This window comes from Miniopterus natalensis, chromosome 7, assembly GCF_054644295.1.
Source record: "Miniopterus natalensis isolate mMinNat1 chromosome 7, mMinNat1.hap1, whole genome shotgun sequence".
Lineage (NCBI taxonomy): Eukaryota > Metazoa > Chordata > Mammalia > Chiroptera > Miniopteridae > Miniopterus > Miniopterus natalensis.
In genome coordinates, this window is record NC_142087.1 from 60,498,008 (window position 1) to 60,511,537 (window position 13,530).

General features: G+C 46.8%; 1 protein-coding gene across 2 annotated transcripts in view; it reads right to left on the reverse strand.

Moving 5' to 3' along the window:
- LOXHD1 (lipoxygenase homology PLAT domains 1) overlaps nt 1–5,805 on the reverse strand; it is a 136,092-nt gene extending 130,287 nt beyond the window's left edge. For both annotated transcript variants that reach the window (XM_016225121.2, XM_016225120.2), the window contains exons 1-2: nt 5,676–5,805; nt 1,527–1,641 (exon numbers count right to left, since the gene is read on the reverse strand). In XM_016225121.2, coding sequence (XP_016080607.2) covers nt 1,527–1,641; nt 5,676–5,805 — 245 coding nt within the window. The remainder of the gene's footprint in view (nt 1–1,526; nt 1,642–5,675) is intronic.
- Between the last annotated feature and the right edge of the window lie 7,725 nt (nt 5,806–13,530).

Genomic DNA, 13,530 nt, shown 5'->3' on the forward strand with positions numbered 1-13,530 from the left:
AAGGAGCCACCATGAACGAAGAAAATGGTCCTTTTTGTTTAAAAAAGACAGGCTGGGGACTCTCAAAACCAACTCAGCCGACTCCCCAAGGTCTAGTGGCTTCTCCCTAGAGGAGAGCCCTCCGGGAGGTCACATGGCAAAGAGGATGGGCATTTCATGTATGCTCTTTACCGGGCCCCCGTCACTGGAGGGAAAGGCTCCACACGCGCGTCACTCTGCAGGGGAGCAGTACAACAAGGCGCGTACCCTGTTCTGCAGGAACAGATAGAACAGGATGTTACACCAACCTCGACGCTGTAGCCTTTACCCACAGCCCACACTCAGGGTAAGCACGCAACAAGGGCCTGGTCAGTCTGCTAAGCCTAGAATTTGGGGATGTCCTGGCCTGTGGACCCCACCCTTCTACAGCTTCCCCTGGCACCCCTGGAGGTGCCAAGCCATAAACCCCAGAGGTCACAGCCTGGAGCCCCAGGAGGCCTTCAGGGGAGCCTCCCACATACCTGCCAGGGCCACGAGGCCACGTGCTCAAGGAGAGTGTCTACATCAAGAACCTGGGTTTGAGGACCAGCTTTACCACCAACAAGCTCCATGACTTTGAGCTGCTCCCTGCTCCTCTCTAGGCCTCAGATTCCCCATGATGGTTGAATTAGATCTAGTGGTTTTCAAATTTCTCTTGGCTGTGGAGCTCTTGGTGCAAACAGAGTCTGACTCAGAAACTCAGTGGATAGAACAACTCAAAGTTGAGCTGCCCCAGCGGAAGGAAGGATAGGGAGGGCCCAGGACCAGATGATCAGTCCCTTGTGCCATTCAGCACAGACTGAGCGCCAGCTGTCCAGACCATCCGTAAGGCCCTAGACGTCTCTGGAATTCAGCGATTCTGCTAAGCGTTACTGTGTATGTCTGTGTGTGCACATGTGTGGTGGGGGAAGGACCAAATAGAAAAGAGAACATCCCCTGCCCTCAATGGGTTACAGTGAAATAGAGGACACAGATATGCACACAAGCACATCTGCACAAATACACACATGAGTAATGCATGTGCTGACTCGAGTGGCAGGCAGGTTTAATCTGCCTGGGTGAGATGTAGGTGCAGAGTTTAAGCTCATGGCTCCCTCATATGCATGATCTTGTATCCTCTCCCCAAAGGTCCAATGATATACAAGAAAGCCAAAGCCTTGGATGCAAAAGATTTGGCCAAAGTTACATGGCAACTAAGTGGTAAAGCTGGACGTAGACCCAGGCTTCTTGATCATGAGTGTTCATTCTCCCACATCAAGTGACAACTAATATGAATTTTTGGGAATTCTACAATCCAAAGTAGGCACTACTGTACACAAAAAATCAGGACAGGAGCTAAGGAAGGTTGACAGGAAGTTAATGGTAGAGACCCAGCTGACACATGGTATGTCGTTAGCAGAGGCTCACACCACTAATATGCCTGTGGACTCACTTGTCTTCTCCCCTGGCTTCCAGAATCACATCAACCTTGACTACCGGCCCAGGACCCAGGCTCCATTGGTACTCACTTGCTGGTGAGATGGAGTTTGGGGGAGAGCCCATTCTCTCCGAAAATGGTGATGAAGACATTGGCATCTGTCCCTGCACCACGAACATCTCCTGTGGCTGTGACCACCTCATACACTGGAGGAGGAAAGGAGAAGACAGATGGCAAGCTCAGAAAACAGCCTGAATCTTATGTGGGCTTGGAGTAGCCAAAGATCCTGCCAGCCCTGTAGGGGATGCCCAGCCACAAAAAAACTCTATGAACTCCTGCTACAACTTGCAATCTTCTGAGCCAGGGTGAGACCAACACCAAGTCTTATTATGAGACCCAAATCTCCCACTTAATGCTGCACACTCATTTTACAGGTAGGGCAGGGGACAACCCAGGTCACACATTATACAGTGTCAATACCGGAGTCCAGCCCAAGGCCTCCAGATGCCCAGTCTGTGGTCTTTCCAGCTCAGCACACAGATGCCCTTCTAGACATGACCTTCAGAGCCTATACCTATCTCTCACCTTCCTCTTTGCCCTCTGCACAATGCAGTTGCCTTGCCAGCCCTCACCTCCCATGACCTCCTGGGCATTGTCATTAATCTCAGGATACTCCAACCCAAGGCTCTGTGGTGCAGAGCTTTGCCAAGGGGGTCTCTCTCTTTGGCAAGGGAACTGATTTCTTCTCTCTTTGTTCCCTTGAAGCTTGTTGTGTTGGCTGTGGATGCCTTTCCTTTTATGCCCTGAGTTCTAATGAAGGTCTACATCAAGGCACAGTGAAGGGGAGAAAGGAAGCAGTATGTTTGCATGATTCTCTGTCTCTTGTGGTAACCAAAGCCTTAATTCTTCATAGTCTACACCACAGGGGTGCCTGATCTGCAAACAACTCCTGGATCCCTCCCTTGGATAACTCTGGGACCTGAAGTGTTAGCCACATGGCTTACATATGCACAAGGGCATTTCCAAGCCAAGTGTCCACAGGAGAATGACCAGCATAGCCAAAATTCTAGAACCACATTACATGAGAGGAGATATAGAGGCCTGGAGATGCTTGGTTTGGAGAAAAAAGAGTCTAAGGTACAGGAGAGGGATGAAGAAACTATCTTAATAGTTGATTTAAGGGTACACAGCTATTTCTTCAATAGGACACTAATCATAAAAAAAAAATTGATAAATTGGACTTAACTAAAATTAAGACCATCATGAGAATGAAAAGGTAAGCCACAGACTAGAAGATACTTGGATTGTATCCAACAAAGGACTCATACTCAGAAGATATAAAGAATTCACACAAATCTAGAAGAAAAAAGGACCATACAATTTTTTAATGGGCAACAATTTGTTTAAAAAATAAACATATACTTACCATGCAACCTAGAAACTCCACTTTTAGGTATATACCCAAGAGAAATCAAAACATGTCTACACAGAGACCTGCACACAAATGTTTACAGTAGCTTTATTCATAAACCCTAAACTGAAAACAACGTAAGTGTCCATCAACAGGTGAATGAATAGGCAGACTGTGGTATAAACATACAGTGGAATACTACTCAACAATAAAAAGGAAAGAACTACTGACATGTGCAATATGGATGAATCTTAAGCACATTATGCTAAGCAAAGAAGTCAGACACAAAACATTACACACTATAATACCATTTATATGAAAGTCTAGAAAAGACTAATCTAATCTATTTAACAAAAAGCAGAATATGGTTTTCTGGGGTTGGGAGTAGAGGAATTGACTGAGAGGGCACAGGGAAATTTGGGGGGATCATTTAAATGTTCTATATATAGATTGTGCTAATGGTTGTGCAGATATATACATGTGTCAACACTCATCAAACAGCACATTTAAAATAGAGGCATTTCGATCAATGACTCTCTCATCATTGATGTTTCTATCTTTCCCTCTCCCTCTCCTTCCCTCTCTCTGAAATCAATAAAGATATTTTTTTTAATAAAAAAAAATAAAATAGAGGCATTTCATTGTAAAGTAAATTATATTTCAATAAAGTTGGAAAATGGACAAAAGACTTAAACAGGCATGTTATAAAAGAGGCTATCCAAATGGCCTTAAACATGTGGAAAAGTGCTCAGCATCACTATTCATCAGGGAAATACAAATTACAATTACAATGAGATGGTACTAGATACCCACCAGAATGGTTAAAATTAAAAAGGCTGACAATATTGGCAAGAATGTGGAGCCATTGGCACTCTCATACATTGCTGGTGAGAGTGTAAATTGTTATAAGCCCTGGTTGCTAAACATAATATCTACCCTATGACCCAGAAATTCTAATTCCAATTATAAATCCAAGAGAAATTAGTGCATGTGTCCATCAAAAGATGTATACAAGATCTGTAGCAGCTTTGTTCATAATAGCTAAAAAACTGGAAATTACCCAAGTTCATCACCATTAAATCAATGGTGATGCATTTACAAAATGCAATAGTACACAACTACAACAGCAAAAAGAACAAATTATATAAAATGTCACAACATGGATAAATCTCTCAGATGTAATGTTGAGTGAAAGAGAAGCTAGACATACACAAAAAGTATACTGCATGATTCCATTTATATGAAGTTCAAGAACAGAAAAAACTAATCTGTGGTGATAGAATCAGGAAAGCTGGTGCCTCTGGGAAGGACAAGGAAGGAGCTTTCTGGAAGTTGGAAGTGTTCTGTGTCCTGTTCTGAGTGGTGGTTAGCTACACAAGCATGCACATATGTAAAAATTCATCACATTGTACCTTTATGAGTTTTGTGCTGCATATATATTATTTCTCAACTTTAAAATTTTAATTAAAAAATTAAAAATTTAGATAGCTAAAGAACTACCTTGTGGAAGACAAATATATTGTGCAAAACACAAAATTCTGTTTGACTCCAGAGGGAAGACCCCAACTCATAAAGTCCCCTCATCTGCACAAAGAACTGTCAACAACAACATAGAGTTAGTTGCTCCTAGTACAGAGCCTGGTAAGTGGCAGATGCCCAATAAGTAACTGCCTAGGTAGATGAATAAGGAAATAAATGAGTGAACAAAACAATCAACGAAATGAATATGAACTATGGGACTAAATGGACCAGTATTTAAATTCCAATTCTACTATTCCTGGCTATGTGGTTTCAACTACATTTCTTACTGAACCTCAATTTCCTCATCTCTGAAAGAGGGATAATTTCTTCCTTGAAAGATTATGGTAGGGATTAAATCAAATAAAAGCAAAGTCTTCAAAAATCATATTCACTGACTTAGCATTTCCACTTCTGATAACTGATCTCGCAGACACTTCCACAGTTGGATGAAAGATATGCATTCTATAAATAGTAGGTGTATCATCATCAAAATCATCATTATCGCCAACACCGTCATCACTAACACCACATCATCACCATCACACCACCATCATCATCCACACTGTTTCATCATCAACATCAATATCCCCATCATCACCACTGCGTCATCTCCATTAGCAACATTTCCAAGGAGGCCGCCTTAGAAATGCTGCTAAGGGCCCCCGAGTTCCCTTTTGATCTCAGATGCTGGAATGAGTCATCTTCTTGCCCTCATGTGCCCTGTCTCAGGAGACAGATTGATGTGCCTTCTCGAGTTTACCTGGAAAGAAGGTGGAGCGTTTCAAAGCAGCTCCCATGCGCCCCATGAGACTGAAAGGACAAAGCCCTGGGGTCTGGAGGAACTGCCCTCACCCATGAACCATAGCCTCTCTTTGAAAAAGCCTGAGGCCCCATCTCCACTAGCCACAGTGGAAAGAAGTCCCCAGTCCCTGCTGGGCATCCGATGAGGGGTCAGGCCTCCCCCCCACCGTACCCCTTCACAGCCTGGTCAGATCAGGCTCTGCATGAAGCACGGAGACCAGGCTGGAAAAGGGCTCCTGGGATTGTATGACCTGGAGAGGTGGGCACTGCAGTTCTAGTGTATTCTGTGCCACTAAAGCTGGACAAAGGGCAGGTCACCTTGCCTCTCATGCAGTGGGGGCCTGGTGTAACGCCTGCGCCATCTGCTCCAAGGGCCGCGGCACAGGGGCAGCAGGATAATCCGTGAGAAAGGGGGTGGTCTGGAACCTCCAATTCCTCCCACAGAGCACGGGCCACGCCCCTGGGTGCCATGCCGCCCGCCCTGGCCCGCGGGCCGGGCCCCCGCACCTCGGGCCTTGTAGTACTCGTGCTCCAGCTCGTCCTCGTTGTCCTCGGAGTCGTAGTTCAGCAGCTCCTCCTCGTACAGGGCGATGAAGTCAATGTCTTTCTTTCTCCTCTTTTTCTTCTGGGGCATCATTTTGGCGGCTGCCCTTTCCTGGCGCTCGTCGGCTCACTGTGGCCACCTCCCTGCGCCTCCTCAGACCCGCAGCCCTCTCTCCCTGAGCTCCGGTGCCCACGTCTGGCTGGGCCCCCACCCCCGTGTCCACAGTGCTGTTCCTGTTCCCCTCACGCTGGCCTCTGAGCCGAACCTCAGTGTCTCGCCTCTGCCCTTCCTGTCCCTCGCCCCTCTCTTGCCACCCTCTGGCTGGCCACCTCCTCCTGCACCTGCCCTGGGGTTTCTCCTTGGGCTTCATCACTTATTCATGGGCACTGAGAGCAGGCCGCCCTCCTTCCTCCCAGCCCCTCCCACCTGTCCCCTCTCCCCCCTTCATGGAGAATCAGGTAACACTGAGCTCTTGGCATCAGTTTCCCACCTGGCCTCCCAGCAAGGGGGCCCCCTGGGAATCCTCCGGAAGCCCCAAAGGCAGATGGTGGCCCCTCCCCACAAAGATTCCCCTAGCCTCACAGGCCTCAAAGGCTGTGAAAGATGTCCCCGGGCCTGGGACCTTCTTGAGGAGGGCAGTGCCCCAGGTCAGCCAAGCTGCCAAGACTCAGAGGCATCCATTTCTCTCCATTATTCATGACCTCTGATCATCTTACCGAGCAGGCGAGGTTCTTACCAGCTCCTTCTTGCTCTTTCTCTCTGCTTCCATCTCAAGACTGGTGCCTCTGGAAGTGGCCATTCAGCCAGGGGACACCTGCTACCCTTTAGAGGTGCCGCTCTGACCAGCACTCAGACCACCTACGAAGCATATACTGAGTTGTGAGTTGCAGCATTGCCAGAACAGAGCCAAGTTTGCAGGAGAAGCCTGCTTCCTCCTAGGTGACCCCACAATGCCCAGACAGGGCGGGCAAGATCAACCAGCATTTGTTTCAACAAGAGCTCCCCCTTTGTCAGTTGCCCCCTCACATGAGATAGTAAAAACCCTCAGAGCCACTGTGGTTCCAGGGGGGGATTCTGAGTCAGAGCAAGAGGCCCCTCTCCACCCTCAATCAGCAAGAGACACTCACTTCCCTTAGGGTCACTAGACTCCTCTTCCTTGCTTATTTTACTTTATTAAGATTTTAAGACACTTAATTAGGATTTTATTAAGATTTCTTACAACCTGAGTTGTAAGATTTTTATGTAAACCACTTGCAACTCTCATCCCTCTGTCCTGGTGGTATGAGTTCATTGGAGAGAACTGGGTCTGACTACCACCTCTTGGATGTGTGGCCTGGACAAGGCCTTTCTCCCACCCATAAAGGGGGATACTAATGACCCAGTAAAGCATATTGAGCACTTGGAAAAAGTGATCAGGAAGTGAGAGCCTTTGGAACACAATAGGGGCTTACTAAATGCTTATGACTTCTAATGGCTATTTCTAATGGGGGTGCAAGGGGCTAATGAGTGTTATCTCAGATTGTTCCAGAAACCCTCCTTCAGCTCCCATATGCAAGGACAAGCCTCTGTGCCCTCCTTCCTCTCTGGGACGCAGCCCACAATAGCACATAAGAGGCCACAAGTGGACAGACTGAAACATCTGCATCCTCCCAATTTCCTGGGAGGACTGTCTTGTAAGGGCCTGTTTACTTGTCACCTTCCCCCTGCTCTCCCAGCCATGAGCTCCCTAGGGGCAAGGACCACGGCCCCAGGCTCGATGTAAGGCTCTCAGCACCTACAACACACCTGGCACACAGAGAGTCTCCATATGCATTTGTTCAGTGAAGGGAGGAAGGAAGGAAGGAAGGAAGGAAGGAAGGAAGGAAGGAAGGAAGGAAGGAAGGAAGGAAGGAAGGAAGGAAGGAAGGAAGGAAGGAAGGAAGGAAGGAAGGAAGGAAGGAAGGGTGGGCCGATCTATAAAGCAGCCATTAAAACAAAGCATGCTGTGTCCACAAGAAAAACAGTATGCACTGAGAAGACACCATACTTTATTATTTATTTATTTTTTAAAATATATCTTTATTGATTTCAGAGAGAGGGAAGGAGAGGGAGAGAGAAAGATTGAAACATCAATGATGAGAGAGTCATTGATCGAGCCCACAACCTGGGCATGTGCCCTGACCAGGAATCAAACCTCGATCGCCTGGATCCTAGGTCGACGCTCAACCGCTGAGCCACGCCCGGCCAGGAAAGAAACCACACTTTAAATGATATACTGGGAAAGTGAGTTCCAGAACCATACCATTCTGAGCCCATTGGCCTGGAGCAGAGGACATTTCGGGAGTCCACGTGCACTGCCTTTTTTACTTAGCATAATACACTCTAGGTTTATCCAAGTTGTCACAAATGGCAAGACTCAATTCTTTTTTTAATCTTCATCTGAGAATGTTTGCTTTTTGAATCTACACTCACAGGGGTGGGGAACCATTTTTCCGCCAAAGGCCATTTGGGTATTTATAACATTATTCACGGGCCATACAAAATTATCAACTTAAAATTAGCTATTAAAAAAACTCCTAGATTTATTGAATTTCGAATCCTGCCTGTGGTTGCCCTGGTAGGGCCAGTTCAAATGACTTCAAAGGCTATATACAGTGGGCCCGACGTTCACCACCCGTGACAGAGAGAGGAAGGGAGAGTGAAAGAGAGAGAGAGAAACATCGATGTGGGAGAGAAACATCTGTCAGTTGCCTCCCTATACAAGCCCCGAACAGGAATTGTACCCACAACCTGGGCATGTGCTCTGGCTGGTAAACAAACCTGCAACCCTTTGGTGCACTGGGAAATGCTCCAACCAACTGAGACACACTAGGTCTTCATTCTTTTTTATTGCTGAATAATACTCCCTTGTATATATGTACCACATCTTCTTTATCCATTCGTCTAATGATGGACACCTGGGTTGCTTCCATATTTTATCTATTGCTAGTAATGCTGCAATGAACATAGTGGTGCATATATCGTTTTGAATTAGTGTTTTTGTTTTCTTTGGATAAATCCCTAGATGTGTAACTGCTGGATCATATAGCATATAGCTCTAGCTGGTTTGGCTCAGTGGTTAGAGTGTCAGCCCAGGGACTGAAGGGTCTCAGGTTCGATTCCAGTCAAGGGCATGTACCTTGATTTCAGGCTGGATCCCTGGCCCTGGGCATGCAGGAGGCAACCAACTGATGTGTCTCTCTCACATCGATGTTCTCCTCTCTCTCCCCCTTCCACTCTCTGAAAAGCAATGGAAAAAATATCCTCAGGTAAGGATTTAAAAATAGCTAGTTTAAAAGAAAAGTTTATACAATGCAAAAAATAAAAGAAATAAATGTTCACTATTAAGATATTAAGATATTCCCCGCCCCCAAAAAATGCTGATACCTGGGCCCCACCCCCGGAGATCCATATTCACTTGATCTGGGATGGAGCCTGGGCACAGGGAGTTTTCAAAACTCCCAGAAGATGCAGGACATCAGCAGTTGGCACTCACATCCCTAGGGCAGCTTTGTTCTTTGGAGCCACACAGGTTCCCATCATGGGCAAGCATCTCTGACCTTAAACATCCTCACCTAGAAAAGATCCTCCCCTGTTCTGCTGAGGGACAATATGCCAGTCAAGTTTAACTGTGGGTGACGCACGCCCCCTACTGGCATCATGTGGTTTGACCTCTGTTAATTAAACATTTAGGTTCTTCAGGAGACTTTAATTACCGGGAAATAACCATTTTGCCCCAACTGCATGCGCACTGGGTGGTCCCACTAAGCCTGGGGTTGGAGAGGTAGCACTGAGCCCCACCCCTCTACCTTGAGGATAGGGCTCACAGGTCTCTGCTCTGGGAATCCTTTTCAAAAAATCAACTACTCTATCAAGTCTCTGACAAATCTTCATAATCTTTGATCTGCACGAAGGGCCCAAGAACAGTTTACCTAGTTTTCAGCTAATTTGTCTGAAAATTTTGTGCATGGTCTAGCACCTCCTTTGGGAAACAGCATCCGTTGCAGCTTTGTGCCTTGAATAAAACTTCCAATTCGGTATTTTCTGATGTCTTTCATTGAGCAATTCCATCCTCAGAGAGGGGCTGGTGTCTCAGCCTTCTGTGTCTCTGCTGAGAAAGTGTCATCTTGGATACCTCCCTTTACTCCCTGACGGCCATTCTGAACACCTCTGAATCTGCTCCTTCGTCCACTTACTCTACCTCCTGGGAGCTCCCAACTATGTCCCCTCTGCTCTCTCTCCACCACACCGCATCCTGTCCTGTCACCGCCAGTAGCCTCCTAACTGGTCCCTAGATATCTCACACTCCACATCAAAGCCAGGGGAAGCTTTTTCAATGTAAACCTAATTCCTTGTCTTTAAAATTCCTTCAAGAGCTACCTGATTCTATTAGAATAAAAATTTTAATTGTTAACCAGGCCCACCTCTCCCACAGGGTCTTGCTTCTGTCCAGCCCTCCTGATCTATTTTCCATTCTATTCTTCCTCTGGGGTCCCAAAGTTATCGCCCCAAACAGGGCCCTCTGCCTGAACTTGCTTCCCCACAACTTGACCTTCCTCGCCCTTCTGCTGTCATCTCCACTGTCCCTTTTCCATGGGAATGCTCTCCGGGGCTCAATCTCAGGTCGGCCACACTTGTATGCTCTTTTGTAGCACAGTCTACAATTAAACATTGAGCTGTGAGCTTTTTTGATTACCTCTGTGCCTCTGCCAGACTCTCTGTCCTGTGAATGCAGAGAGGACATGTGCTTCCTCATCCTTGTACTCCCCAAAAGTAGCCTGGCCTAGAGTAGGGGCCCAAGAAATATTTGTAGAGAGGAGGATATATATATATGTATGTGTGTGTGTCCATATATATATATATATATATATATGGACACACACAATGGAATATTACACAGTAATAAAAAAGAATGGAATCTTGCCATTTTGTGACAACATAGATGGACCTAGAGGGTATTGTGCTAAGTGAAATAACTTAGGCAGAGAAAGACAAATACCATATGGTTTCACTTAAGTGTGGAATCTGAAAACAAAGCAAAACGAAAACAGATTCATAGAAACAGAGACCAAAGAGATGGTCACCAGAAGAGAGGGGGTGGGGGGAGGGGAATATTGTCAATAATATTGTGATAAGTTTACACAGTGACAAATGATTGATTACTGGAATTAGTGAGGTAATCACATTGTAGGGTCTAAAAGTGTCAAATTACTATATTGTACACCTAAAACTGATACCGTATAACTAATATAGTATTGTACACCAACTATACTTAAATTAAAAAGTAAATTAAATAAAAAAGAAATACTTGTTGAATGAAGTGACAAGTGGTGTGCATCTGATGTGTTTATTAAATAAATAAATGGACTACATTCAATTTCTTCTGTCCCCCTGCTCATGGATTGATTCATTCAAAAATATGTATTGAAGTCCCACTTCCCTGACCGTCAACTCTTTTTCTTGCTATGACAGGCTGGAATACAGAGCCCAGATCTCAGGGCTTACCCTTGAACAGTATCCTCAGGTTCCACAGCTGCTTGCTCAGGTGTTTGGCGTTTCATAATTGTAGTAAGGAAATACTTAAAGGCCTTGCAGCTGGCACTGAAATTCCTGAAGGCAGAAGGTGATCTGAGATCCTGGCTCAGCAGGACACCAAGTGCCCAGAGAATGCCTAAACTGCTCCCAAGAGAAAAGTCAGAAACATGTTCTCCACTGAGAGAGAGTTGGGGAGATGAGAACTGGGAGGCAAAGAAGAGAGAGGAAGAGGAGGAGGCAGAGAGACTGGCTAAGGCTGGGGCCATATGGAGTGCCCACGTTGGGAGGTTGGCCAGTGGATGGGCAGTCCAAGGACACGTGAATTGGGGACTCCTAATGTTCCACTTGGGGTTGCCTGTTTGGAAATGGTTTCCATCTCTTTCCCATCTCCCCTAACACACTCTGACCTGCATTCTATGATCATTCATATCAAGAAAGGGCTGTGCTGAGGTAAGGGCATCATGAACACTTCCCTGCAGAAACCACAGAGAAGGCTTTGAGCTTCCCGAAAATACAGATGTAAGGAAGCTAAGCCATCTTATCTACATCTCATAGGCCAGGCAGGCCCCAGCCAGGGATACTTTGAGCATGAATTCAAAAACAAATTTTTAAAAATATAATACTATTTTAAATAGGCAACTGGCATTGAAGCAACTTTAAAAAAAAAAAAAAAAAAAAAAGGATAATTAATGCTCAGGTGCTTTTGATGCGACTCTGGACCTAAGAGAGGCAGGACTGCAGAGCTGGGGTGAGGTGAGGGTGGGGGTTGTTTCCAAGTGACAGCACATCTCAAGCCCCATCTGCTCTGCAGCCCTGCAACCCTCAGGGACCAGGGACCCTTCCTCCTCCATTGCAGCCTGTGGTCCTATTTCATGCCCTCCTGCTCCCCATGGACTGACACTCCAGCGCTCCACCAGCTTGGTCTGGATCTGGTTCCTGGGTCCTTCCTGTGAGCCCACCTGCATCCCCACTTAGATTGCCACCCTGCCCAGAGTAGCTGTGCTTTCTTCCCAAGACCAGGCTGCCCCCCACAATGGACTGTGCTTGTCTGCGTCAAACCTGTCCAGCCCAGTCCCCAAACACGTACACACACATGGCCACAGCGAAAGAGTCTTTGCTAGATGAATCATTTGACTGGTTTTATTGGGTGGAAACTGAGGGCTTTTCAAACACAGTGACAGATACAAAGTACCCTGATTATGTTCTGAGGCCTAAGTCACAGTCATCACTTCAGAATCACTGAAGTACAGCTACACACAAGCTGGAGTTATGCTGCAGGAGACTGTGGGAGCCCCTGTTCCCAGGACAATATTTGCATGAAAACAAGATAATGGTTGCAGCCCGCCTCCCAGACTCCTTGAGAGGGCACAGAGGACTTCTCTCCAGGTCTCCAGGGCGGGGGAAGGAGCCAATCAACAGAGCAAGAGAGGGATTTTTTAAGCAACCGTGCAGCTCTACACAGATCAAGTGTCTCCAATCCCAGCGAACATCTGTCTTTCTGTCCTCCGGTGGGAAAGGCTCCATGCAGCACAGCGCAGTGTGATTCTGGGAGGGATCAGGCTGAGGAGCATATGAAGACATGAAGGTCGTGGCCACTTTGTCTTCAGACACAGGAGTCCACTCTGGGATGAGTTGGTGCCACCAATCCCTCAAGGACAAACTCCGCTGCTGCTTTCACATGAGCCCCTAGGCAGGGAACGGAGGTCAAGCCTGGCTGAAGCCACCTGCAGGCAGGCAGTGGGCACGTGGCTGCCGAGATCCCCACTGTTCCTCTACTGACCCCCACAGTCTGTCCTGGCTTCATTTTGGGAGTGAGGAGGCAGAAGATTGACTCCAATGTACCACTAAACAACCCATTGAATGCTCATTGAGTTACAGTGTCAGTTTTTAAAAAATACATATACACACATTTCACAATTCAAACAATACGGCTTTGAAGAATTATGGCTCTCTGAAGAGGGTGCAGTCAGGTCCAGAAAGGAAATGTGTAAGCCACCAAGCCCCAGCCACACCCTTAAAATGTGTGTGCGGAGTATGGGAGTCCCAGGAAGGAACAGCTGGCCCCCCAAAACAACCTTGAGTAGAGGAGCTTGCTCAGAAACCAGTCACAGCGGGGGCCAAGGGTCCTGCCTGAGAGGGTCCAGGACTGCTAGCTCCCAGGTGCACTGGCAGGAGCTGCCATTTGGGACCCCACCAGCCTCCTGCCACATGGCCGCAGCACCAGGCTGCTGACATCACAAGCCTGATGCCAACTCCCTCCACACT